Raw genomic sequence first — 27,772 nt, 5'->3', positions numbered from 1 at the left:
CTAAAGCAGCTAATTAAAAGCTGCAGACCTCTGGCCTAGAAAAGGTGGGCTGCTGATTTCCTGCATTCAGCAAACAGCCTTCATCCAGCAGCTAAAAAGATAAAACATGAGTCACTTGGGCCAAATTTAAATGAGATGCAAGAAAAGGCGGTGGAAGAAATGGTAACAGGAATAGCTTTTAAGAGGCAGAGGAGCAAGCAGAGAGGCAGTTAACTTTGATACTGCTGTGGTATTAATTCATTAGCATGGTGGCACTGTCCCTCTGGCTCTTGACGCATCGCCTTTCAAAACAAAACATAAATAGCAAGTGGATGTAAGTGATACTTACTCTATTGAACCAGCTGAAAATAAAGTCAATCCATTTTATGAAACATGGTTAGGCCATGAGAGGTGATGAGCTGTGACTGCAGATGGACAGATAACGTGGGCTCTGGCCAACTCCAGTGCCATGCACTATGAAGGGAATGTTTTGATCCAAAAGCCCCAGGTATCTGCCCAGTATTTCCAGCCAGATAAAGGGGTGCTGGGTGCTGATGGACTGGTACTAATGGTACCAGTGCCCTTAAGCAAAAAGATGGAAGTGCAGAAATATGCAGAGAAACTCCTCTCCAGACTCTCCATTATCTCTGAAAGAAGAGCAAGAATACAGGTCTCCTTAAGTGAAGAGCAAGCTTTCTGAATGGAGGCTAGTGGCAGTCACACATTTAGGGCACCAGAAATTGGAAAAATTAGTTATTCTCTGTAGGTCAGAGATGCTGTGTTTTCTCTGGGAATTTACTTATTTACTGGAGGATTGGGATAACTGCACCTTCATACCTCAGATGCCACAAATCATGTTAAAGGCTTGAAGGTCTTTGGATGCCTGTCACTATGGTCTGTGCTAGTCTCATGTTCAGTAAATGTAAAAAACATTTTACATTTACAACATGCAGATGTGACACTTAGGGCTTAGTGGTGGACTTGGCACTGTTTAATGGTTGGACTTGGTTATCGTAAAGGTCTTTTGCAACCTAAAGGACTCTGATTCTATGATTTAATGTTTTTTTTTTTTTTCCTGAGGCAATTTTCATGGAATAACCTCTTTTTATATACCAGATTGTTAGGGACTGCTTTGTGCTGTAAGTGTACATGTGCACTTGATTTGGGGGAGTGATACGTCTCCTTTTAACAAAACGTGTGTCAGAAGATTCTGTGTGGTCAGAGGACATCAGTCCTGAAGAGAAAATTTATTACTTCACCTGGTGCTGGCTGAAGTTTTTTAAATGTGAACAGTGATGGGGTGGGATGACCCAAAAATATCCTTTAAGAGGGAAATTTGAAGTACATTTTCTTTATTACACCATTTTGCAGCACTGCAAGTGATCCAGATATCTTATGCTGTAAAATACACTGCATTTAACCCTTACCTTGGCAGAGAGCTTTCTCCTGTAATAGTTTTGACTGATTGATCAGTCTTCCTTTAGGCTCTGGAAAATTGAGAACAGCAGTAAATAAAAGGAAATTTCTTCTGCCTTGTCCAAAATGTAATTTGAAGACCTAGTCCCACCCCCCCCCCCACCTAGGAAACCATCCCCAAAAGAGCCAAAATCCTGCTAATTAAATTTTGTGAGATTTATTTTGTGACATTTGGCAACACTGACAGTAGCTTATTCTACATTTCTGCTTTCTTAACTACGAAGTCTTAGGCAAGATTAGGTATGTCAGGTCCTGGCAGCCACTTCACACATTTTGAGAAGATGGCCCATATCCCCAGAAGAAATCCAGTCGTGTCCCTGTCTCCCCTCCCCACCTGTCCCCCAGCAGGCATCCCTGGACCCCGGCCACCAGTTGTCATCCTGCCAGCCCCTGTGCCAAGGTGTTGGCCACCGGCTCTGCCGTGCAAGTCTTGCTGCACAAACCCTGCACGAACTGGCCTTTAACACGGCAGCTCTTGGCATTTGGTTTCCTTTCGTTTGCTTTTCATGCTAATGAGATAATTTAATTAGGGAAGACAATGTTTTGGGCAGTGTTTTGCAAGCAGGAGTGTTACAGAGGAACATAGTTTTTCTCTCGCTCCGTTTTTAACAAGGCTGGGTTCCAGACACTGCCAGCTACCCTGGACCCTTCAGAGACATCTGAGGAAGTTATTTTGCTTTTGTGTAAAGTTCTGGTGGATTTTAATTTACAAAACTTCTGCGTAAAATTCCAGTCTTGTTGCTGTAGAAAGTCTTTGGAGAGACCGAGAATCTGCAGCAAGTGGCATCTAGAATTGATTTTGGGGGCTGGAGGGTGGTGAGGGTTGAGTTTTGTGCTGAGTTTTTTTGTAAGATTGTGGGGATGGTTTGCAACAAAGCCATGGGGGAGAACCATATCAACTTGGAGATCTTTCCAACAGAAGCTTGAAGGGAGAGAAATAGGTTTAGTAGTTTTCTCCTGGAGTTAGGAATTTTATTCAAATACATATCCCAAACCAGTATATTTTGACATATTTTCTATCCATTTATAATTGATGATAAGTACATCGGAGGATGTGGATGGAGGCCTTTTAGAATAGTCCAAGAAACTTGGACTATGGTCAGGAGCATCTGCAGAAGGAGACCCTGCACTTGGTGTAAACTTCATGAGTTTTTGTGTGTCCAGGTTTGGCAAGCAACAGGATTCAAGACAGGACTCGTCTTCGCCTTCTGTTCCAGCAGTGTGAGCATCAGGACCACCCTGAACCTTTGGGAGCTTTTCTCACCCTGCCAATGCTTATGATCCATGAATTGAAGGATATATTACCCAATCTGCTCAGACTGTAAAAAAATTAGTATCTGAAAAGCAAATTACTATAGATAGGAAATGATCACAGTGAAGATAAATGTCCTAAAAGCTTAGTAATAAACCATACACTTAGAGATTTTTTAGTAACCCCTCATTTAGGAAGGTGTGTTCTGTCAGTTGTGAAGGAAAGAAACTCCAAGGTATGGTTTCACTCACATCATGACTGCGTTTTTCTTTTTTATTTGGGTAGTCTAGTTTATCTTTTTACTTACCTAGGGGGAAGATTTCCATAGGCATCTGACGTACTCAGAAATAAAAAGTGCACAAACTTTTCTACAGTATTTTGAGATAGCAAAGCAAAAATCTCTTTTTTTGTTTCTTTCATAGTGAGCTTTCTACTGAGAAGACACTGTTGTGTTCATGCTCAGATTTTTTTTTGTAATATGTCCCAAAGCATCACCTCCTCCAGCATATATTTGGAAAATTAAATCCTATATAATCTCTTTAATCTACTGCTCCTTTATCACTTACAGGGTTAGGATTTGGGCTTTTTTTCTTCTTTTTTTTTTCTTTAAGATCTGATTGTAGCAAAGCAGCTCAAGTCTCTCTGCCTTGTCTTGGATTTTACAAGAGCTTTACAACTGTTTACAAGACTAAATCAGGGGTTTACAAAAGTAGACCTTGCTTGATAATAAAGTTGTTTCCTTGCCTCTCAAATATTTCTGGATCTTATCTTTCTACACAGCTGCTTGTAGTTCAGCTTTACAGAATCTCTTGATTGCATTCTTTCTGCACTTGTCTAACAGAGAGTTCTTTCATTGAAGTCACCCAAACAGAAAAAAAAAAGTCGTTCAGTAAAAATTGTGAAAATGGATTAGTCAGATCCATGTAGGCTTGTAACAGTGATTCTATATGTGTCTAAGAAAGTCTTTGTAGGTTATAAAAAATGTTGAGCTCGAATAAAACATTTTGCTTGGCACATTGCTGAAGAGCTGCTCCTGAAGCTGCCAGGACTGCTAGTACTTTGTTTTATTTTGATTTTCTTGAAGATGTGTACATATATGACCTAAAGATTAAGTTATACCAAAATTTATGGTAATGCTGATATATTTCAATGTGATTTTGGTGCCATGTGCATAAATTACATCAGCAGACCTGTGCCTGGGGAGAGGTTGTTGTGTCGTAGGCTCTGATAAAACTGCATGTCGTAACATTTCCCCTGCAGCATATATGTGAAATCATTCAAGCTTAGATACTTAGACATCTTCCTTTTTATCAGTTACAGTGCTCCATGCTAGATCTGATTCCAGCAAATCTCTCTTCCTCATCTTTTTTTTTTTTTTTTTTTTTTGTGTGTGTGTGTGGCTCTCATAAAATACTTAGGCATTACGTGCACTTAACTGCTTTTAAAGCTCTCTGATGGGCTATTTTACCTGTACTTCCATTTATCCTGTCTGAAAACATGTAAGATTATTTAGCTGCATATTTTAAAGCTTCAGGTTCTTTCTTTCTCCTTTTCTGCCATTTCCCTAATGACCATGTATCTACTTTCGTCACTGTCTCCCAACGTCTCTCGCCTATCATGTTTCTGTAATGTTATTATTTAAAAGGTAAATTTAGAAACAAATGCTTACCCAGGAAAAATTTAAATTAAAAGCTTGACCTTTATTTTTGAAGTCACTTAATGAAGTTGACTAATAGTCTAAGAAATCTGATTCTCTAGCTTCAGACTGGCTGAAAGCCTGTTTTTCCTTATATTTATATCTGTGGGGACAGGCACTTTAAGGAGACCTTGACTAGATAAGCATGGAAAGCAGGGAAAGAGCTGCTCCAAGGCTCAAGCCCGGACTGTCATTTAGAGGAACATGAATAGGAAGCATTTTTTCTGCAGAACAGTGAGTGTTTTGGGCTTGGGGGAAGAAGGGCTGTGTTTAAATGTATCGAGCATAAAATGAAATGTTAACCACTTGAGTTTAATAAATCTGCAGCAATGATCTGTTTGAACCTGCTAAGAGCCCTGAGGACAGCACACTGCTATCTCACAGCCGCTGGCCTTTTCCTTTCCTCTGTGTGTGTGTGTGTGTGTGTGTGTAAGCTGTGGAAACGAGGAACAAACGAGCTTGCATTAGAGATGTGGTGAAAAATGAGTACCAGGAGGAGGGTGGTTTTGTGCTAAGAAGGTCAGAGGATTTCCAAATGGCCAAAGTGTTCAGGGTAAATTTGAAGGCTGGATGTTGTCATCTGTGTAAGTGCCCCTACATTTGAGTCCTGAAGACACTCTAATTTTGCCAAAAAACTTTCTTAAATATTGTTTTTGAGAAAGCTGTTAGTTTGAGGTATGTCCAAAATTCCTGGTTGTAGAAAAAGTTACGTTCTCTAGCAGGAGTACACTCACATTCTACTTTGCCTTGAGAGGGATAGGTTTGAAGTAACTTCTTTTTCTGGTCTCTCTCACCTATTGCCTTGCATGTTTAGACCTTGTCCCATCCCTCAGAAGGTGTTTGGTATTGTTTCATCAGTCTGTTACCCTCTCCTGGTCTACCCTCCCAAACCCATCTTTCTCTGAAAGTAAATGATGGGGGAAGGGGTCAGGTGCGTGTATAATCGTCATGCCGGCTCCTGCATAACCCCTGTCTGAAACAAAGTGGGCTGTGCTCTGGCAATCTTTTTGCAGTACATGCACAGTGATGCAGTCTGGGGGACTTCTTGCCTTGCCATATCACTAAATCTCATTTTACATTTGTCATGGGATTTGTATTTACTTCTGGTTGCTCGATCTCTCTTCTTTAGCTTATAGCCCTTTCCACAGCCCTCCCTTCATACCAATTTGATCTCCTTTTTTTTGCTTTGAATTTATCAGTTTATCCAGTAACTGCTATGGGCTTCTTTCTCTTTTTTCCTCTCTCTTTAGTAGGGGGGCTGATTTTTTCCCCTTTAAGAGAGTTTTTGTTCCTTTCGGCTGCACAATAAAATCCTTTGATTCTATGTGACAAATGGGAGCGCGTTTCCTTTCTAGTAGAGATTAAAGACACTCAGCTACTTCAGTGATTACATCTTGAGTAGAAGGTGAGGGAAAGCCTGTCTCACTGACTTCACCACCTTCTCTAGACAGTGTGTCAGCTGAATTGGGTGTACAGAGGGATTTTCAGCAATAACAGGGTGCAGTGTGCCTCCTCATGGACTACGAGTCTGAGATGCACAAATCATACATTCTCTCTCCTGCTGGCTGTGTCTACATCCTACTTTTATGCCTCTGATGTAGGGTAGACATATCTGAGATAGCTCAAAGCTTATCTGCTCTAGTACTGGCTCCTGCATGTGACAGTGTGGAGCATCATGCTAGCTGAAAAATCAACCCCACAACTGAGGTTGATAGATCTGTAATTAGCCAGGGCTTAGTTGGTGCAGTGTCTCAAAAACAAGGTAAAAATCTTCTTTCTCTTCCTCTGTACTGTTTAGAGGAGTCTAAAAAGGTAAGAGAAAATGTCTACACATGAATGTTGAGGAAAACTTCCCTTAAAAAGGTAAAAACACATGAATTAATTGTAGTTATTAATGTTGATGTTCATAAGTATTAGACATTGATGTTTCTCCTTCTCTTTGTCTCTGCAACAGAAAGGGGGTTTTTTATTTGTTTTGTTTTGTTTATTTTTAGGGAAAAAAATGTCAAAGAACGTGTCTGAAAAATTGTAGCCTAAAATCAGATATTGTGGAAATGGTAGTGACAGGGTTGGGTTGTGGCTGGACTTGATGATCTTAGAGATCTTTCTCAACCTTAAGGATTCTGTGATCTCTCACTGCATTGACTGCTGCCCTCCCTGCTGTTTGAGTGAGGTTTCCACTGGCCTCCGTCTCTGCTGTTTCTCAAGATGGTTTATGCTGCCCTGGGTCAAGTTCTGTGCAGAGGAATGTGATGATTACACTTGACTCGGGACACACTGCTGGAGAACTTTTTCTTATGAGTACAGGATATGTTTAAAGCATTATTATTATGATTGTGATCCTCAACATCAATAGTCTAGACAAAGCATAAACTCTGGATCTAAAAATACACTTAAAAATTAGCTAGTCTGTTCACAACCCATTTCTTACCTCACCCAGCAGCTATTTATGAAAACATTTTCTATTCTTTCTAATTTTAAATAGCAGGCACTAGCAGTTGAATACTCATTAGATAGTTATCCCCTCTGGTTTTTTTGCACATCTTGTCACTGTCAAGTAACTTTGTACCCAGCCAAAAATGACATCTTGAAACAAGTAGTGTATATTTAATGCAATATATTGGGGAGGAAAAAAAAAGAAAAAAAAAAGAAGACTGATGTTTAGCCCCAGCTTTTACTTTTTCATTGGAAATATGAAGTACAGTAGCTGGACTGAGAAGTGAATGTGCTTATGAAGAGGGTGTTGGGTTTTAAGTAAACTTCTTAATGGTGGCTTAGTCACAGGCTTTTTTCCTGCTTGTTATTGACGTGCTTGCCTGTCAGTCTCATCTGATAGAAGAATTACTGGGGGCAGGGTGCCTGGGATCGTGTGGCAAAAACTGCTTGCTATTGACTTGTGTGCATGTGTGCTGCTGCTCTCCACTGAATGAAATGTCAGATGTGCTCAGGAGTGTGGGTGGGTGGGTGGGGGGGAGATGTGATTTGGGTCTCCCTGGTTGCCTTGTCAAGGAGTACACTAATGCAGCTAATGGAGATCCTTGGGCTCGAGAGGAGAAGGGCATTCAGTTGACAACCACCATCCAAACAGTCACAAAAGATAGCTTCATACAGCAGTGGAGGCTATTGGGATTAAAAAGAAACTCTTTTGAAGGCAAAGAATAAAAAGGATATTTTGAAATTGCAGTTTGCAGGCTACTTTTTTGCCTGACTTAGCAAAGTGGTTATAAAACAAATGAAAGAGAGATTATACCTGTGGAATTTCTAACCTTTAAAGACACTGTGTTTAGGTACTGAATTTATTCTGAGATAGTATTCACTAGAGAAAAAGTTTGCTTTCTTCACCTCTACTAAAAGAAAAGGTTCTTTTTTCACTACGACAGCTTTCACAGCACTGGTGTCTCTGGGTTTTCCTGTGGTCATTGTACAGCTGAGCTCACATGGTCCTCTGGAAAATACAGAATTAGCTTTCTGAATGAAAGTATCAGATGGCCACAAAAAATGAAAGACAGAGGAATCTAAGTAAATACCAGAACCATCAGCCCTCAAATCATCAAGACAATCATTGCATCACATTCTACTAGAGAAGAAAATAGTTGGGTTAAGAGGAATGTTAATTTTTTGGTCAATACCAACTACACTATGGTGTGGTCTCCATTGTAGGTTCTTGCTGGAGGTGCTCATTCTTGAAGAGGGACGATGTAACCATCAGATATGCAGCTTATTGGGAGATTTGGTTTGATAATACACATTTATATTATTGAATTTTTAACTGAGGAAGAGTATTCTTTGTCTCAGCTAGTAAACCAGCTCTCAGCTAGTCTCAGCTCTCTAGTGAACCAGGTGAATCTTTCATCCTTTAGGCATAATGATTGGTTTTGTTTGCCTTTTTAATTTCTACCAGGTGAATAACTAATATTGGAGATAGGCACACTGTTTTATTACACTTCTAAGTTTTTTATCTCTCTTAAAACGTTTCTTACCTTCAAGTTTCTGGGTGAGTTTAGTTCTGGCGCCCTCCACAATCCTAATAAACAGATATTCTTACCATCCATTTTTGTATCTAAGAATTTGTGAAACAACATTGCTTCCACTGACCTGATGTCATTATTACAAAGAACTTAGTGGATTGTGTGATGCAAATAAAATAAATCAGGTGCTGCAGTGACCTAGATACTCATTATTTATTTATGGAAATAAATACATTTAGAATTTATTCATACTGTTTCTTCTATTGCAAATGCTGTAAACTTTCACTTAGAGCTCTGCTGGGAAAGTAGCATTATTGCCATCATTCTGCACATTAGGAGACCTTGCCAGGAAGACTTCAGTAACTGCTCTAGGCTATGTAACATATAATTATCAGAACTAAGATTAGATGTTGGGAGTCTTGACCCACAACATTGTGTTTAGACATCCCTCACCTGGCAGATGCACTCTGTAGATAACAAAGACTGAGGGGTGATAAGGACAGAGTGATCATAGAACAACTTGGTCATAGATCACCTATGTGTATTAAGAGTTTAAAGTCTAGCCAGAAGCACGGGAGGAGACAGAACATGTTGGCCTGCCTCCTGTAGAGCATCCTTGCTGTGGGGAGGTGTCACAGAGTGAAATATTCCTGGAGGAACTTCCAGTGAGGAGTCTAGCAAGAAGGGGGCTGTGTGAAGCGGTATTTGGCTTTGAAAATAGAGAAGTAATGGGTAGATTTAGCAGGTAGATTTTTTTTCTCTTTGATCTTTAGTATCTATATTGGGTCATGTGTCAGGTACAGAAAAGAGGCTACAGAAAAGATCTGAAGGCTGCTGAGAAAATGGAAAGATGGAGCTGTTGGGAATGTTTTCCTGTTGTCAGAACATTGAATTATGACTTCCTTCTAACTTGGCTTTTCACAATTTGTGTGCTTTTGCTTGTTATTTTGATGAAGAGTTTGGGCAGATGGTGTTTCTTCAGGTCTGTGGGAGTGGGCTCTCCACTGTGTCCTTGTACTTGTCTAAACTCTCATTTGTGTTCTAGATCAATATTCACTATGACCCTGCTCTCTTCCTCTTGATGTTCAGCTGGGAAAAGAGGAGAAACAGTGCTCTCCTAAGGCAGAGAAGGCATGACAGGCTCATGCCTGATGGTTGCAGAGCACAGTCCCTGTGCTGCGCCCTCGTCCCTAACTCCTCTGTGTCCTTTACCTTCCAGGCAGGCTCTCGAGTTCCCCCTGAGACGCAGCTGCCCTCCAGCGCCATGTCACGGCACCACAGCCGCTTTGAGCGAGATTACCGTGCGGGCTGGGAGCGCCGGGACTGGAGCTCCAACGGGAACCATGTGGGCAGCACCAGCTGCAGCAGCGCCGCCAGCACCACCAGCAGCTCCCGGCCCGGGCTGCTGCCCCTGCCCATCGTCCCTGCGCGCCTCCCCACGCCGGCCACCGCCACCTGCACCACCGGCAACAGCGAGGTCATCACCAGCCTGGTGGCCAACTCCTCCCCAGCTTCCAGTAACAAAGTAAGAATCCTGATTTTTTTTTTCTGTTTTGTTTTGTTTTGTTTTGCCTTTTTTGTTTGTTTGGTTGGTTGGTTTTTTTAAACGGGGTTGATAAGTGGAAGGGATGTTAGAGATGGAGCATCATCTGTCCCTTTGTAAGGCTTGCGTTCATGGGATAGCCAAGAGTAGGAAAATGAATTTATATGGGCAGTCTGTCTTTTTAATTCTTTTCTGTGTTGTACATACACCAGAGTAGGTCTTTCTTGCTCCAAGACTGAGTGTCTCCACGCTTCTGAGAGGCCCAGGCAGAGCAAATGTTTCCTTCCTTTCATCACTGCCTACATTTGGGCTTTCTGTGGCTTTCCCTGGAACTTACTGCTCCCATTTTTCTTTTGGGAATGCTCTTCTTGTCTGTTGACCAAGGCGGAACTGTGGTTGACAGCAACTGGATGTGGTTCTCATCCAGAGGGAGTGGAAAGTGACTAAGGGTCATAATTTTGGCTGAATGGTGTTTTCTCTTTAGCTGTAAGGTTCTCGAAGCCTCATTCTTAATGCAGATTGGAGTGAATCTGTAAAACTGCTATAACCAGGCTCTCTCATTTGTGCAAAAATGCACACTAAGGAGTGAGAAAATGTTAAGCACCAAAGAATAGAAGTCACTATTAAACTATTGGGCTTTTTTGTTCCAATATATTATTGGAGGGAAGAGGGTGAGTTTTCCTTAAAAAAAAAAAAACAAAACTCTTGTAGAACCGCAAAGTACATTTGGTATTTTTGGAGAAAGTTGGGGTTTCTTTTTGCATGCAGATTTAGGTAGAACAGCTAGAAACAGAACAACCTGGCAAATGGTAAAGGTGACCACAGTGCTGGCAAAGTGAGACAGAAGCGCTGCTGGGTTTCTTTTTATGATATTTAACATTTTCTTTCAACTTGGTTTCATTTTAATAACTGAAAGTGCCAAATGCAGCAGATGTAGACAGAGGGAAAGGAGACAATGAAGTTATTTAAAGTAAGCCAAGAGCAAGCTGAAATTTTGTTGCAATACCATTATTATATTGATTTTTTTTCACACTGTAGAAAAACAAGGTCAATGCTACAGAAGAAAACATTAGCCTAAAGTGTAGTTGTAAAAATTTGCCATGGCATCTTAAAATTATTATCATTTGGAAGAAGCTACTCAGATTCTGATCAAAACATTTTTAGTGTTCTCCAGATGCTATCCAGTGATAGATACATTTCAATCATGCTTTGTCTGGAGATGATTGAAGCAATTTTGGAGTTAAAGCAGTGGTTTCATTTATCATGACCTTTGTTCCTGGGTCTGCTTAGAGTCCAACAATTGTCTGGAGCTGATCAGCCCTTTTCCCAGACGTTCAAAACCATTTTGAAGCTTATCAGTGCTAGTAAACCATGTGTTTATTGGGGGAGAGGAGGCAGGAACAGCAAGTTAAGTGCCTTTTGATCATATGCTAGATGTGAACTGTCTTCTAAATTACCTGATTAGACAATTTTCTGATGACTTTCATTAGTAAGAATGTTTTGGCATGAATAGATCAAAAGCAATAAATAGACAAGAATGGAGGTAAAAGGAGACACTTTTTATTCTGAGAACTGTTAATCAGCTGTGTAATCTCCCATAAAATAAGTGTGTAAAAATGCATAGAGTTTTTGCCCCAGCTTCTTCTGCTGTGAATCAACTAAGGAGCTCTAACTAGAAATTCAAACTTGCATGTATTGAATAGGAAAAAAATGTGAAGAGGTAAGAGAGGTAGGTAGGTAGGTAGGTAGGTAGGTAGGTAGGTAGGTAGGTAGGTAGGTAGGTAGGTAGGTAGGTAGGTGGGTGGGTAGGTAGGTGGGTGGGTAGGTAGGTAGGTAGGTAGGTAGGTAGGTGGGTGGGTAGGTAGGTAGGTAGGTAGGTAGGTAGGTAGGTAGGTAGGTAGGTAGGTAGGTAGGTAGGTAGGTAGGATAAACGGAGATGTAAGGGTATGGTGCCAGCAAGCTTCTAATTAATAACGTGAAATAGTGTCACAAAAAACATCAGGTGCTCATGCACACTCCTGTTCACCCTGCCTTGCCTGTCTCTCTCCCTCACACACAGCAGACTTACACTTGTGATCAGCAGTGTAACCAGCCAAGGCTTTTCCCTGGTAGAATCCAGCTAATGGCTAGGCACAAAAAATTGTATCCATGTATTGAAGAGATCACAAGTTACAAAAACAATGTGGTTCCTTGCTTTCTTTGAAAAATAAAAACATAAGAATTAAAAATACAGCAATACTTTAACAATAAACCAAGCATGTGCTAAGTTGCCTTGAGCTGTGGAGAGATCACGGCCCGCCTATCTTTTGCAACAATTTGTGTCTATATGTTTATTGGGATACCAGGTCTTGGGGGAGAGGTGACATCTAACAGCTGGATTTGTTAGTTCTGTTTTGGGAGTGAGATATTTGGTTGCTGAGCTGCCCTCCTGCAGGCTGTACCTCCCCAGCATTATGGGAGGTCATTAAACTCAGTGGCAAGGGTGTGCCCCAAGCAAGAGGTGAACAGTGGATAAGGTGTAATGAAGCAAGAACATTGATAACCTTTATCTCCTTGTCTTATTGTCCAAGGAGATAAGTACAGCCACCAGTGCTGCCCCAGGCTGGGGTCAGAAGGGACTCTTTCTCCATCCCAGGTACCAGTTTTGACTTCAGCATATCTTCCAGAGCTGGTTTGGCAATCTCCAACCACAGAGAGCTACCATCTGTAGCCCTTCAGACTGGGTTCCTTCTTACTTGTTATCTTCCCAGTTAAAAGTTTGCTTTGTTTTTTTTTTTGTAAATCATCTAATCTGTTCTCAGTCCTTTTGTCATTGGCTCCTCTTGTTTCCTGCTATTGACCAGTTTTGGTAGTCTCCAAATAACTTTGCATCTTTTGCACCCCCTCTGTTCTTCATTTGCCTTTGAAAATATGGGTGCTAAAACTTAGATACCCAAACCTTCGGTATCCTTTCAGCATCAGACTCCCCATTCCCTTGCATGGGGATAAAACTGCTCCATCCCTCTGTTTCCATGTCTGTATAGCCAATAATTCCTTCAGACTTTTTTGCCAAAGTGCTAAATCAGTAATTGTTAAAAATACATATACACGGCATCATCCTCAGTTATGAATTACCAAACAATCATAGTACTGTCAAAAACTGAAGTGAAGTCTGTTTGACAGGATCTGTCTTCTTGGTACCTGTATTGGCAGATATTGGTCATATTCCCATCCTTCAGCTCAAGGTTAACTGAATCCTAAAGTGACAAATTCAAAATGGGGAAAAAACTTCTTTTCTCTCTGACATATAACTGGACTGTATGACTTGCTGCGTGATGGAATTGTTCTGGGAATTTATAGATAAATTGTTTTAAGGACCACTAGTCTACCTAATCTGGCTGAACCATGGTCTTTAAAATTATGTAAATGTATGTAAGATTAAAGACTTTGCCAGACTTACGTGATACGAATAGAAAAAGCATTGGAAAGGAGAGAAAAAAAATGAAATCATCATCAGGGGAAGCTTAGGATATGTAAGACTAGCTGTGAGGGGGTTGGGTTTGGTCTATGTTTTCATGCTTCTGGAAGAGCTTTTTACTTTCTGTGGAGGACTTTAGAAGGTTTTTATTACTAATTATTAATGTGTAGGAGAACTTTAGAACTAATTATACTTTGCAGACCTTTGAAATTTATCTCTCAAAGCGTACCTGTAACCTTCTTACCACAGATGCTTTGGTACAAATCACACTTAGTGGCTCTGCCACCTTTAAGTGGTTATGGATGTTTGGTCTGAGTTATTTAAACAGAAAAGCTGTCTTTTCCCAAACTTTTTTGCTGAACAAAATGAGACTTTGCACTGCTATAACCCATTTCATTGGAGGCTGCCAGAAAATATCAGAAAGACTATTTAAACGTCATCAACCTCTAAGAAATAGTTCGATGCTGCACACCCAGTATATGGACAGGGAAAGTGAGGCACTCAAAGGTAGTGATTTTTGGGTTTTCTGCTCATTCTGTGCCACTATGAGCAAAATTTCAACTCTTTCCCTCAATTTGGTTTTTCTACCCTGATTCTGTACCCAAAGGGTTGGGCCACAGACTGGCACCCAGAGGCAGCACAGTTTGGAGGGATGAGTCAAAGATATTTCCTCAACCCCTCCACCAGTAGTCCATAGGAAGGTGGAAATCTTGCCAATAAACTCTGTGTTTGGATCAATCTGTCAGACTCTGAGCTCAGCCATGTGTGATGATTGAGTTCAGGGCTGGTTCTGTACATGGTGGGGTTTGGGGTTTTTTCTGTAGTGAGGTTATTTATTGGTCGATGGAAACTACCCAAGAAATCCTTATAAGATTACAGCACTGTTTAAGATATTGGCAACAAAACAGTCTGAAATTCATTTAAGGATGCTGCACACCATTCCAGCTATGTTTTCTGTTCATCTCAGCAGCACCTTCATTCTTTGTGCTTTTCCGAATTACTTTGCGAGTTACTTGTACAATTTTCTCCATCAAAGCTCCTGTATCACAGCTTCAATTTAGAAGTGTTGTCATGGGCTGTAATTTGAAATTTTATTACCAAGAGATTTTTTGGTTATAGAACATTTACTTTTATCATCTCTATATTATTTTTAAATGCCTGAAAAGATTGATACATCAACAGAATCTGTGCACCACTAGGCGAGATCTATTTTTTTTTTAACCTTAATTTTAAAAACTCTTTGCTTGGAACATAAATTGATTCTTCAGCCCCCCAACACTTAATGATTTGTTATTCTCAAGGTTAAACCTGTGACAAATTTTACAAAAACACCAGTCTTCAGTTTCGATAAAATTTTCTCTGTCTGAGCTCAGGGGTAGCTGTGCAGGTTTAAGTCTTTAAATAGTGCTACTGAGGCGTGATTGTGGCCTCCTGTTCTCAACGTTCTCCTTTAGCATTTAAGACTTGTGTGTTTTTGCTACCAGAGTTTATCCCACTGTGGTTAGCCACGGGTTGTGCTGCGGGAGGGAAGACAGTGATGATCAAACATTTGTTAACCTCTCTGAAAAGTCAGGCAAGGATTACAGGCGAAGAAGTAGCCACCACTGACTTTGTGCATCAGTGCAATGAAATAGCATTAAAAACAAGTGGAGAGGAGAGAAAATTCTTGTGGTAAAAGAAAAACAAGTCAATGTGGCTCAGGAATGCACTGTAAGAAGGAATAAAGGGAAACAGTTCAGAAATAAAATGTTGTATTCTTCTTTCCTTCACGGGCCAAGAAAATGTAGCTCCCTGAACAGCAGCCTGTCAGATGCTGATGATTTGCAGTAGGTTGCAGGATTTGTGTTGTCTGTTCTGTTTCTCTCACTTAGGAGGTGGTGATTTGCAAAGTTGGTGTACAGCTTCCACAAATATTTAAAATATTGATTAAGCAGAGGAAGAATAAACACGAATTGTTTTTCAAGTTACGCCTTATGTTGTACATGACTAATTACATACAACAGTTTGCTCTGCTACGGTAACTGAAATTTATGTACTCTTTTTATTATAAAACATAAGATGCTTGCATGAAGAGAGAGATTATAAATATTGGAATACAACAGTTGCTAGAAAACAGTCAAAATATGCAGTGATGAAATATATGGGATTTGCTCTTCCAGCTTCTCTGTGAAGCTGTTCTTCCCCTCCCCTAGGGTTTGTACTGAGAGCTGGCATATTTTTGTCACCATTTCAGTTAGCAGCCCAGTGGTTCTTCAGTGTGGACATGACATAGCAGTCCAGCCCAAGCGCAGTCCAGTGGCAAAAGCTGTTTTAAAGATCCTCAGATTCTTTTGGCATATCCTTGTGATGGTACACAAGGATTCAGTTGCTGGATGTCAAATTGTAACAGTGATTTTTTTGTTTTCCAGAAACACATTTTTACCTCTGGACACATTTCTAAAATAGAGTCATGTTTCATTGATAAATGAGATGCAAGTCTGTTCCCACCTAAGCAGAGACTTCTGATGCACATGAAGCTCTGATTATGACAGACTATGACATGAATGCTTAAGAAATCAGAGCAATGCCCAGAGTATATAACACTGATGGTTTGTAACAGAACAAAAGGACAGGTTTTCCCTGACACCCAAAGCACATTCTCCTGGTTCTTTAGGCTTGAAAATTCACTAAGCTTGTAAAATTTACATTTTGGGCTGACGCACAATTTAACTGAATTGCAGCTGCCAGACTGAGGCTTTTGTGAGTAGTCTGCAAGCAAGGAGAGAGAGACAGAGTGAATTATGTTTGCCATGATGTGCCATCACACCAGCCCAGCTAGGCTGAAACCAGAAGGGTGCACCAAAAAAAACCCCAACTATTATGGTATTGTATTTGTATCCTCAAATTAGAGAGTTACTTTCAGAGTTGCATTTGAGGAATCAACAGCTTGAATAAGGAATGAGAGGAGGAAACAGATAGATTTGGTCATTGACTCTCAGGACACATTTTTCTTTCCTCTAAATACAAATTGACAATAAAATGTCTGTGAATTGATCTGAGCTATGAGTTCTGCTGAAGTAATCGCATCACACTACTACAGAAAAGTTGCAACTCCTGGGCTGTATTCATACCACCAGGGCAGAAGAGAGCAAAGGGAGATTGGTGACGGGTTCCAGACCTGATGTGATGAAGGTATTGAAGCAGAGGAACAGATTCTTCCATTTGAAGGAAGTGGAGATGTCTTAGGTGTTTTCCAGTCTCCTCTCTAAAAGGCTGTTCCTAATGATCTGTGGCCCTAGGGCTTAGACTGTGCTGATGATCTGCCACTTCCTCCTACCATCTAATTTCAATATTTTTTCTCAGATGCATCTGTACATATATTTTAGTAGTGTAGAAATTGGAACATACAAAATGTGGGTTTAATTTGTCAACTTTGCAGATACGTTATTGGACCAAAATAGGTTGGAAAGCCCTGGCATGCTCATTAATCTGTAAAGTCATAAAAAGCTGCTGGGATTTTTTTACTTGCAGTGTGTTTATCATCTGTTGAAAGAGCTAAGAGGTCTGGCCAGTTTCTAGGCCCAGTTCCATTTGAAGATGAAAGGCAGCATTTTTGAAGCACTAATTGACATCGCCAAATACTTAAAAGGTCATAAACATGACAGCTTTGGATAAAGAAAAAGGAGTATTTCTGGGCTTTGGCACTTTAAAGAAAAAAATCTCTTGACTTCCAAAAGGAATAAATACCAATCATAAAACTTAAATAAAATTTGTGTTGGCCAGGATTTAAGTGCCTGATTCTTTGAAATTATTGAGAGTTATTTTTATTTTCTTATTCCTTTCTCAACATTGCATCATTTTCACATGTATTAGTTGCAGATTATTCATTCAAAATAAAGCAAAATATATACTTCTGTCATTCAGGAGTCATGGGTGTTTCATTATAAAATTTGTCCCAGCCTCCTGTCAAGATAAAAAGGCCTGGGAACTGCCTTGGCTGTGATTTGATGTGGGTTACTAGAGGGTTTATTTCCAAGGAGCAGCACTTCTAAAGGAGGGCAGCTTCTCTGAGTCATAGGTGCATATAATCCTGAGGTTGGTTGCTGTAATTTAGGAATGTAATGCTATTGTCAGCATCAAACACGGCCACAAAAAGAATTTTGCAGGGAATCACTTGGTGGTTTCCTATTATTTTGCTGTCAATGCTTAATAGGTAGGGCCTGGAAATTATTTTCAAGAAAGCTGATACTTTCTCAGCAAGGTAATTTCTGATTTTGGCATTGCATGAAGAGGGTAATGTCAGAGAAATCATTGAGGGAATGGCTGGCTTGATTGAGGTATAAAGGAGCCTGATGTAAACACTTTGAGGGCTGTTCAACTGTTTGGGTGGGATGTCTGGATACCACAATTTTATTATAACAGGAAAACAATGGTATTTTTATAAAACACAGTTTTAAGGCACAGCAGAAGAAAAATGCATTATATGTATGACAAATGTAATACTTTCTTGATGACATCGCTTTCCTCAGCTTGCAAAACAAATGAACCAAATGAATAAAAAGAAAGAAAGAAATAGAAAGGAGAAAAGCTTCACTTCTCCCTATGATGTCCATGGGCCTTGAATTCTCCATTGATGCAGCACTTGTCTTTGAAGCTGACAGGCACAAAAATAAATTTGTCCCTGGGAGTGATAAACAGGACATTAAACTCGGCGCTCTGAACGGGGGCTGCTGCACCTTCAAACCCTGGACACAGGCTGGAGTGCCCCGGGCATACCGGGAAGCTCTGATCAGCCAGGGCTGACACTCCAGACTGACGTTAAAACATCACCACTGCCCTGTCTACAATCCTGAAAATCCTCTTGAAAAAATGCCCAGACCTTGAAGAGGAGCGTGGGGATCTTGTGACTCTGTGGCGTGAGGTGTGGGCAGGCTGGGCTGCTGCGAGGGAGGGCGGTAGTGCCCGGAGTCCTTTTACAGCTGCGATGTCCCTGCGTCCCCACAGTGCCACAAGGTGCAGACATCTCCTGCAGAAATGGAAATACACGGGCTCACTTCCTTGGGAGTTGGCAAAATGGGTTCATTGTCTTTGGGGGTATTAGTCAGTTTTTCTGGGTGATTGAAGGCACTTGAGATAGTAATTTGTGTTTGGACTTCAGTGTTTATTATTTTTTATTAGCAAAACAGTTTCATTACTATGAGTTTGGCAGCTTTTTATTAGAAGGCACAAAATGGTTAACAATCTTTTGTTACAAGGTCTTTTAAGATTAAACTATTTCATTAATAATTGACACTTAGATTTTTTTTAAACTCAATAACTGATTTCAAAGAGCCCACAATGCAGACTTTCTGCTTAATTACAAAATGCCACCCAAACCCATGAAGAAGGAAGAAGCATGAAGAAGAAACCTAGGATGACACTCTGTGCTGTCTATTTTGCTTCTATCTAAAACATACTAAAAATTTAAAACTTAAATGTCTTACTAAGTGATACACCTACACTACTCTCTGTAATCTATTTCACACTTTTGTGGATTCTAGTCTATCTTGAAGTCTAGGAAACTTTCTCCATGAATGAGGGTCAAAGTCAGTGCTCCCCTGGGGGTCAGGGCACCCCAGAGCAGACAGAGAAATATTCCTGGTGCCCTGGGTTTCCACAGTTGTCAGTGCCTGTGAGAGCACTGTAAGGGAGACCATGGAAGGAATTCCTCACACTTTTTCCTGACTCTGGTTTCACTCTGTAGAAGCAGCTCTGATGGAGATTTATAATCTCACATTTCTTTTAAAAGGAGCGCGTGTAAAAGGATAACCAAGTTATTTTGTTGGGGTTTCTCTTGGAATTTGAGGCATTAATGAATGTTCAAGTGATGGTTAGCTGCTGTAACACACTGTTCTTAGATGCAGTGGGCACTTTTCAGGAAACAAAATGCACGTTTGCTTTGGTTTGGAGGAACTGACTATTCCAAATTCTCCCAAAGGTTGGTCTGTCTCTGCAGGTTTTGGTTGTTCTCTGCTCCTGTCAAGATGAAACATATGTGGTTGTTACCCACTACAATTTAGCATGACCAAACTGGTTCACTTTGGAAAACAAAGCTTGTAGAAGTTCTGCAGAGAAATAAATGCTGTCTGTGAACTGGTGTTTGTTTGTAAAACGATATGCACCCACCGCATAAATAATGAATATTAACTAATAATAAATTCTTCATATCATAGTATTATTTCTTACTGTTTATGATCCCAGGTCTTTTATGGTAATGCTGAAACAAAGCATGGGGAAGTATGTGAATAATATTTACTATGACTAAGTTTTTGCACAAACACGCCCAGAAGAAGCAGCTTTCTTGGCTGTGTCATTTGAATGTTTAAGATTATATACTGCTTACATTATAATATTATGTATAATTAATGTTATCCTTTCATTCTAAAGGGTTATACAAAGCCCATGCTTTCAAAACCACTTAAGTAATACATTCAAGTGAAACATTTGTCAGCTGGCAAGTGAAACACAAGAATCATTGAGGTTGGAAGGGGCCTCTGCAGATTGTCTGGTCCAGCCCCCTTGCTCAAGCACATTCACCTTGACCCAGCTGCCCAGGACTATGTGCAGAGGACCTTCAGTATCTCCAAGGAAGGAGACTCCAATCCTCTGTGAGCCACCTGTGCCAGTGCTCTGTCATCCTCTCAGTGAAACTCTGCTTTTTGCTGTTTATAAAATCACAAGAATATTTAGGTTGGGAAAGATCTTTAAGATCACTGAATCCAGCCATTAGCCCAGCACTGCGAAGGCACCACTCAGCCATGTCCCCAAGTGCCACATGTACACATCTTTTAATACTTTTGGGAGTAATGACTCAACCACTTCCCTGGGCAGCTTGTTCTCAATGCTTAATAAATCTTTCCAGTGAAGAAATGTTTCCCAGTATCCAGTCTAAAACTCCCCTGGTGCAACTTTCCTCTTGTCCTATTGCTTGTCAGCTGGGAGAAGAGACTGATCTCCACCTTGCTACCAACTGCAGGCTCCTCCTGTTTGTTACACATTAGTGTTAGGTGCAGGGTCCAGAACTGAGGAAAGTCCCAATACAGCTGCAGAATCTCCTTAGGAAGCACTGCAAACTCAGCTGCACATGACCAGGAATGCTCTGACCTAACATCAAAATGTGCTTTGTTTTGAGCAGGAGACGGCCAAATGATCTGCAGAGGTCCCTTCCAAAAGCATTCTATAATATCGTGACAAAATCCTAGAATTGAATCAACTCTTCAGTATATTTCCTAAGGCAGAGGTTTTGATGATTTGCTTTAAAACAATACCCAGAATCCTCATCGGCCAATAAATACCAGAACTTTGGATTTATTTTAGGTCTTCTGAGCCTAACTCCTATCTTGGCATAGTCATCACAGTTTTGCTTTTGAACAGCTTGTTTCCTTTAGAATTTTTGCTTCATGCTGGGATGGAGTAAGACTGAATAATTTATCTTCCTTTTCCTCAAAAGCTGAGCAATAGTTATACCCCACATGGATTTGAGACATTATTATCTTTCTAAGCTTCCATTAATTATCTTTATCATCCCTGCTTTTAAAGGTCTAGCATTTATCTTTGCAAGGTTCTTCGAGCTGGATTACAGAGGAAAATTTGAGTGTATTAATTCCATTCTTGCTTATGAAGTTTTAAACTCCATTTCATAAACATTTTTTCTACTGCTCACAATAATCGTACTGATAGTTTTCCTGTGACCAAAGTGTCTGATGTGTAGAATTGATGACTTTTAGGGTCATCATACACATGAATAATTATCTCAGATGCACTGCTTTGATTAAGACATAGATGTGTAGAGGTTTTCAAGATACAGATCACACATGCATTGTTTGCAGCCTACAAAGCTGCCATTCACCTTGTTTTCTCAGCCTGCTTAGAAATATTGTACTGCTGTTCAATAAAGTTTAGCTCAGGAGCACTGCAGGCTAATGATATTTCAAATTGTCATCTCAGCTATGATTTGTACCACTGTTAGAAATTTTACAATAAATCCATTTCCTAGAATCATAGAATGGTTTGGGTGGGAATGGACCTCTAGTTCCAACCCCCTGCCCATGGGCAGGAATACCTTCCAAGAGAAGAGGCTGCTCTGAGCTCCCTCCAACCTGATCTTGAACATTTCCAGGGATGGTGCAGCCACAACTCACCACCCAATGCCTCACCACCCCTGCAGTAAAGAATTTCTTCCTAATCCCTAATCTAAACCTACTCTCTTTACATTTGAAGCCATTCCCTCTTGTGCTATCACCCCATGCCCTTGTAAAATAGTCTCCCTCCAGCTTTCTTGTCAGCTCTCTTCAGGTACCAGAAGGCTGCAATTAGGTAACACCAAAGCCTTTTCTTCCCCAGGCTGAACAATCCCAATTCTCTTAGTGCTCATTTCCATTTCTGTGTTAGGTGGATCATTCCCAAGTTTTCCTGTAAGTTGCCAGTGGTTGCTTTGCAAAGGGACAGGGCAGTCCGAGTCTGGTGTCAGTGCTCTTTAGAGAATGGAGGATGCTCTTGGATGCAGTGCACCAAGTGGGGTGACAGAGGACCCTTCTAAAATAACCAGAAGTCAAATAGTAGAGCATGACACCTCTAAATTCACCCAGACAGACCCCAACTTTACTTTGTGTTCCCTTCAGTCCCCTGTGGACTGTGTTATTCCTCAGGTAGTGCTAGGTGGCTGTCCTATAAAGTAGTGCAGTGGAGTCTTCTCAGGAGTGGAAATGGAAAGAGAAAAGACAATGCACACAAAAGTCAGCAAAGGAATTTTTGGTTAGAAAGAAAGAAAAAGAAAAGAAAAGAAAAGAAAAGAAAAAGAAAAGAAAAGAAAGAAAAGAAAAGAAAAGAAAAGAAAAGAAAAGAAAAGAAAAGAAAAGAAAAGAAAAGAAAAGAAAAGAAAAGAAAAGAAAAGAAAAGAAAAGGAAAGGAAAAGAAAAGAAAAGAAAAGAAAAGAAAAGAAAAGAAAAGAAAAGAAAAGAAAAGAAAAGAAAAGAAAAGAAAAGAAAAGAAAAGAAAAGAAAAGAAAAGAAAAGAAAAGAAAAGAAAAGAAAAGAAAAGAAAAGAAGAAAAGAGAAAAGAAAAGCTAAGCTCACACTGAGGATAGCCATATACCGGCACAGATGCACTGAGATGTTGCTGCATACCCTGGAGCTACCCAAAATTCAAGTGGTCAAAGCCCCATGCAATCCAGTGTTGTCTTTGCCTGCTCTGAGGAGGAATTGTACATGGTTACTTTCCAGAGCCCCTTCCTGTGGAACCAGGCTGGTTATTTTTTGATGGTGAAAGCTGGCAAAGAGCTGTGGGAAAGTCTTGGAGGAAAATCAGTCTAGACTCTCCTAAAAGGTTTCCTTCAGAGAAGAGAGAGGTGGCACCTGCCACATAAGGTAGTTATGGAAGTCACCTTGACCTTGGCTATAGGTCTGCAAAGACAACCTTGCTCACCTCACCTTCTGAGCTCTTGGTAAGAGAGTGAATTTGCTCTGCAGCAAAGACCTTTTGTATCATTCTTTTGGTATGGATCAAAGAAAGTGGTTCAAAACCAGAGAGAGATAAGGCAGTCACAGCAGTTGTTGAGCAGTGTGCTTTTTGCATCCAGCTCTTTGAACCAGGACACAAAGCAAAGCTTAGGCAATGCTGCAAAGTTTGTGGACCAATTAATTTAATTCATCTTTTCACCTTTCTACTTCAGTCTCAATGTCTTTTTCCTCCTGTCCCGTTTTCCATCAGACGCTTGATTTAAACTCTTCTGATGCTTCCCACAGCATTCCTGACTGTATTGGAAGCACCATCACTTGTTGGCTACTGCCACTGAATCATGGTAAGAAATAAAACACGCTGAGCACTTATCACAACTATTTTGACCTTCTGTTGTTTTGGCAAGTGGAACACCTCAGTGGAAATATGACTATCTGGAAAACAAAGGAAAAAAAGCAAAACCAAAACAAACCCCAAAGAATAACGAAGGGAATCATGACAACACTTCAAGATTTAAATTTGGTTGGATGCTCTTTTTTTGTCTGTGTTCCAGCCAGCTCTGCTCACAGTACAACTGTGTTTGGCGACGTCTCCCCAAGCAGATGAAGCAGTGCCAGGGCACAAGCCCAAGAGCTGGAACTTGACCATCTATACCATTAAATTGTTAGCACAGGCTCTGCCTTGTGCTCAGCCTGGACCAGCTAGTGCTGTCATAAACAATTCCCAGACATGGCCTAGGGATTAGCAGGAGCCAGCAGCCATTCCCAACTGGCAGTTTGGATATAGCCACCTTGTTTTGGAGGGTAAAAGTGTATAATCCTGTAAACGTGGCCAGGCCATATAATTTGGCCTTAGAGCCGTATAACAGGTCCTGGCTCTGTTTTGTTTTCTAGTTATTGGGACAATTTTGTGTTTGAGGCAAGTATAATTGGTTTTACTTGACTCCACAGTTTCATATGTGACTGAATTGTATCTGAACAATAAGGAGCGCAAGCACATCTCCACTTTGTCTCTGCTTTAGGACAATGTGCCTGTGCACTAAAATGGTGTAGTCTGACCCTATTGAAAATTGTCACAGCAACTTGAATATTTTGTGAACTCACTTTTAAACTAAAAATGGAAATGCATAATCTAAGGGAGTCTAGAAATGTATCTTCTACGGAGTTGTGTCAGCTGGTTTTCAGAAGTCTTTGTCAAGGTTTTGCACATGGTCCACCAGTTTCTGGCAAATTGAGTTTCTGTGTCAAAATGAATATGTTCTGTAGAGGTGCCAGGAAATGATTTTTGTATTTTCAGTTGTATCTGGAAATAAGAGATTGTGTTAGATATCGGATAGTTGTTAACATGCATCTGGCATGAAGGATCATGACCGCCATTAAGCATTGAAGTAGAAACACCTCTCACTACCTGAAAAGTTGATTTTTTGTTTAGTAGCCTGTCTCTTCTTCTTTTCTAACCACAGCAATGAATAGAAAATAATACTGCTTTCTACCAGTGAAAGCCCAATAAACCTGTGCTAGCTGCCAGGACTGGGGAAATTCCAGAAGTGTGGTTGTATCCTTTTGTCCTGCCCTGTTTTCATCCTCATGCTTCCATTTCCAGCTGCTTGAGGTACAGTTATGTATGCATCTTGATTTTTTTCAGGATGAATTATGAATGCCTTTTATTAATGGAAGTTGCCTGATTCCATGAGCAGAGAGCTCCAGACCGCTTTCCTGGCACATCTTACTAGTGCTGCCACAAGAGAGGCCTGAGGTTTTGGTTCAGCTTCAGCATTTTAGTCATCATATGAACCAAAATTAGTGTTCCCACATGTGGCTCTTTCAGACCACACACTCCTTCTAGCACAGCCACAGCGTGGGCAAGCAAAATTAGAGCAGCACTGTTAGTAAGTGTGTCTTCGTGTGGGGTGGATTTGGCCTTGATTTTCTACCAGTGCTGACAAATTAGGAGACTTCTCAGTGCCAGATATTTTATCTGAAGCATTTTTCATAGGTAATGTCTACTGGTCCATTTACGGTGGCATCTGGATAGAAATCCATGACCATATGTTATATTTGAGATAGTTCCCCTCAGAAGAGGCTATAGAAACAGAGCTTGGAGCACCTCACCTTTGGTGTTAGATTTTGAAGACCTCTGGGGGACTCACTTTCTTCATCCAATCAACCATAAAATCTGCTGAATCTATCATACCTTTGTAGAAGAACAGTTCATGAGTCTATTTGATGAAGAGCTTAGGGGTTAATAGTGGGGTGTTTTGCCAGTCAGGTTCAGTCAGATGTAACAATATTAGCCTGGGGTAGTTGTTCAGTACTGTTGGAAATGAGCTTCTTTTTCTCAGCTCTTTTCCCTTTGTGTTTCTGCTTCATTGTGTTCAGTGCCCTGGCTGTTTGCTTTCCTTTGGAGGTGAGTGTTCCTGGACAGAATGCAAGTACAGAGATGCCCAGTGTGCAAATGTGCATTCTGCTGCTGAAATCTTTTTACGAGAGCTGCACTGCTTGGAGGGAGACAGAAGGGAAGAAATGCTGTTGCAAGAAGCAAATCTAAATAAGCTCCCACTCCACAGTTTTCAATTTACTGGAGGAAATATCTTTCTTCATATCATTTGACTTTTTGATTGTTAGATCAAATTGAGCTGGGTGGAATGAGCTTCGGTGATCAGAACACAAGACCTGAAAACCTCTGTTTGGCTGCTCTCTGGTCTTTGTGCAATTGGTTTGCTTAAATTTGCTGTAATAACCTTTCAAGAGTCGTGTACGCATTTTTCACTGAGGACCCTGCTGTGCATTGTGATTATGTTATCTGTTGCCTCCCTGAATGTTTAGCATGTTTTAAGTGTTGTGTTGTGGGACTTGGTTTTGGGGGAGGTTTTTCTTTTTGTCTAGGTCTATCCTGTGTCCGCTGTATCCTCCAAGCTTTTACTTGCAAAATATAAGGTTATGTTGCTTGTTATGTATTTCTGTCTGTATGTCAGTCCTGATTTTCTTCCCACCCTCCCTCCCTCCCTCCCTCCCTCCCTCCCTCCCTCCCTCCCTCCCTCCCTCCCTCCCTCCCTTCCTCCCTTCTCGTTTTTAAGGTATCTGCTTAGTAAAGTATAGAGCAAGCATGCTGAGTAGCTCTGACAATTGGGCAATCTGAATTTGGGCATGGATGTTGGATGGTGAGTGGTGAGATGGATGCTGGGTGTGTTGAAAGGCTGTGTACCCTGTTTCTGGGTAGGACAAAGTGGAAATTCCCCTTCTCTGAGTGCCTCTCAGCAGGTAACCAGAGGGAGAGCAGGACTGCAATTGTGTAGCCTTGTCCCCCTCTTTCTCAGGGAAGGCAGCAGATGCTGGCAGTGAACATAGTGAACTGCAAATGGGTAAAATAATGAGCTGAAGTGATAGCTTAATGGAATTATTAATGGGATTTGTGTTCAAATAGTGAATGAGGATTGATTTTTATTAGCATAGGTTTTACACATGTAAACTTATGCAAAAGATTACACCCCACTCATTTCCCCTTCTCCGGTGGAGTGTTTATAGAGTACGCTGTGTGCTTCAAACTTCTTTAAATATTGCCCTTTCTCTCGCTTATCTACCAGTGCTTCTCAGTGTGTAACTCTTCATCTGAATCTGTATAATGAACCCAGAGATTGAACTGAACAACGAGGAAACCTTGGAATGGAAGCAGAAGTAGTAGGTGTTCAGTGGGAGTTTGCCGTTTGCTTATTCATTATCACCAGAATAAAAGATGGGAACACAACGGAAGCTCAAAATGCTAAAGTGCAGCTCTCCACAAAATGTGAGGCCTCTGCTAGGCGGGGCTGTATTACCTCCAAGGTGGTAATGAAGATGTCATAATTATAAGCTGGCATTTAAAGAAATGTCAGAAGCATTCTAGCAACCCCCTATTCAGCTTCCACCCATGTATCTTTTTGTGTCCCCAGTCCTGCCATCTGTTTTCCAAGGACTCTGGTTTTGATTACTTTTTTGTTTGTATTTCTGATAAATGCTGTGTTTATCCTCTATGCCTGCCATGTGCTTCCAGAGATTGTTTGCAAGCCCCTCGCCCTCTTTGTACAAGGATTTCTCCTAAAGAACTATTTACCACCATGATGCTGGCAAAGACTAATCCTCTGATTATGGCTGGATTGTGAGTATTTCTGAATGCATCTGTATTTAGGAGCAGACTTTGCCAAATACTTGTTTGGGAGTGTGTGTGCAGAAACGCATATGGTACTACTCAACATTGTTACCTGTCATCTGCTTGCTTGCTTCTTGTGTTATTTTCATCACATGTTGTTCTCTTGTCATTTTTGGTTGTGAGCTCTGCAGGGCAGGGACTAGACCATTCCTGGCATTTGAGAAGTTCATTGTTTCATTTAATAGATTTTTATTGCTACATGTCTTTTGAAAATCAAAGAAAAATGCTGTGTTGCTTTTCTGCCCTGGTACCACAAAGTCTCTGCAAAGTTCATTGGTGAGCATTAAAAAAAAGTTTTTCCAAAGCAGCTGCTATATTTCACTGGTACTGGGATAATGTTAAAGCATGTTTTGTGGTGCTAATGCTAAATCAGTTCATAAAAGGTAAGAACAGTCATGGTAGGTGAGACTGTGCATTCATACAGCTCAGTAGGATTGATATTGTAGGTACACTGGATGCATCCTTCCCCAGAATGTACTGCCCACAGCTGCACCCTGGGGATTTCATTTACCACATGTATCTTTGTCTTTCTGCCACGTGATAAAACATGAAAGCAGGCAAGTAGCCCTGTTGAGCTTGGGATGGCTGTCCTCATCCCTACTGTTTGGTATGGGTTTCGTTATTTAGATGGATTCCTGTTTCTTAGGGAGAGATATCCATGGCAGGTGGCTGTTATGAGCAAAACAAAAAGATCTGAAGGGTGCTTGAATCTGCCTGATCCTTAAAATCTGCTTCCATAAGG

The 27,772-nt window shown here is 40.7% G+C and overlaps 1 protein-coding gene across 4 annotated transcripts in view; it reads left to right on the top strand.

Moving 5' to 3' along the window:
- Positions 1–27,772, top strand: part of KLHL29 (kelch like family member 29) — a 391,289-nt gene that overhangs the window by 139,698 nt on the left and 223,819 nt on the right. For 3 of the 4 annotated variants that reach the window (XM_030946674.1, XM_030946675.1, XM_030946672.1), the window contains exon 3: positions 9,591–9,896. In XM_030946674.1, the coding sequence (XP_030802534.1) occupies positions 9,636–9,896 (261 nt within the window). In that variant the 5' untranslated portion in view covers positions 9,591–9,635. The remainder of the gene's footprint in view (positions 1–9,590; positions 9,897–27,772) is intronic. The other variant, XM_030946673.1, reaches the window with a different exon arrangement.

This window comes from Camarhynchus parvulus, chromosome 3 (assembly GCF_901933205.1).
Source record: "Camarhynchus parvulus chromosome 3, STF_HiC, whole genome shotgun sequence".
NCBI classification, from domain to species: domain Eukaryota; kingdom Metazoa; phylum Chordata; class Aves; order Passeriformes; family Thraupidae; genus Camarhynchus; species Camarhynchus parvulus.
Note: the sequence above shows the minus strand (reverse complement) of the source record. Positions and strands in the feature narration are given on the sequence as shown.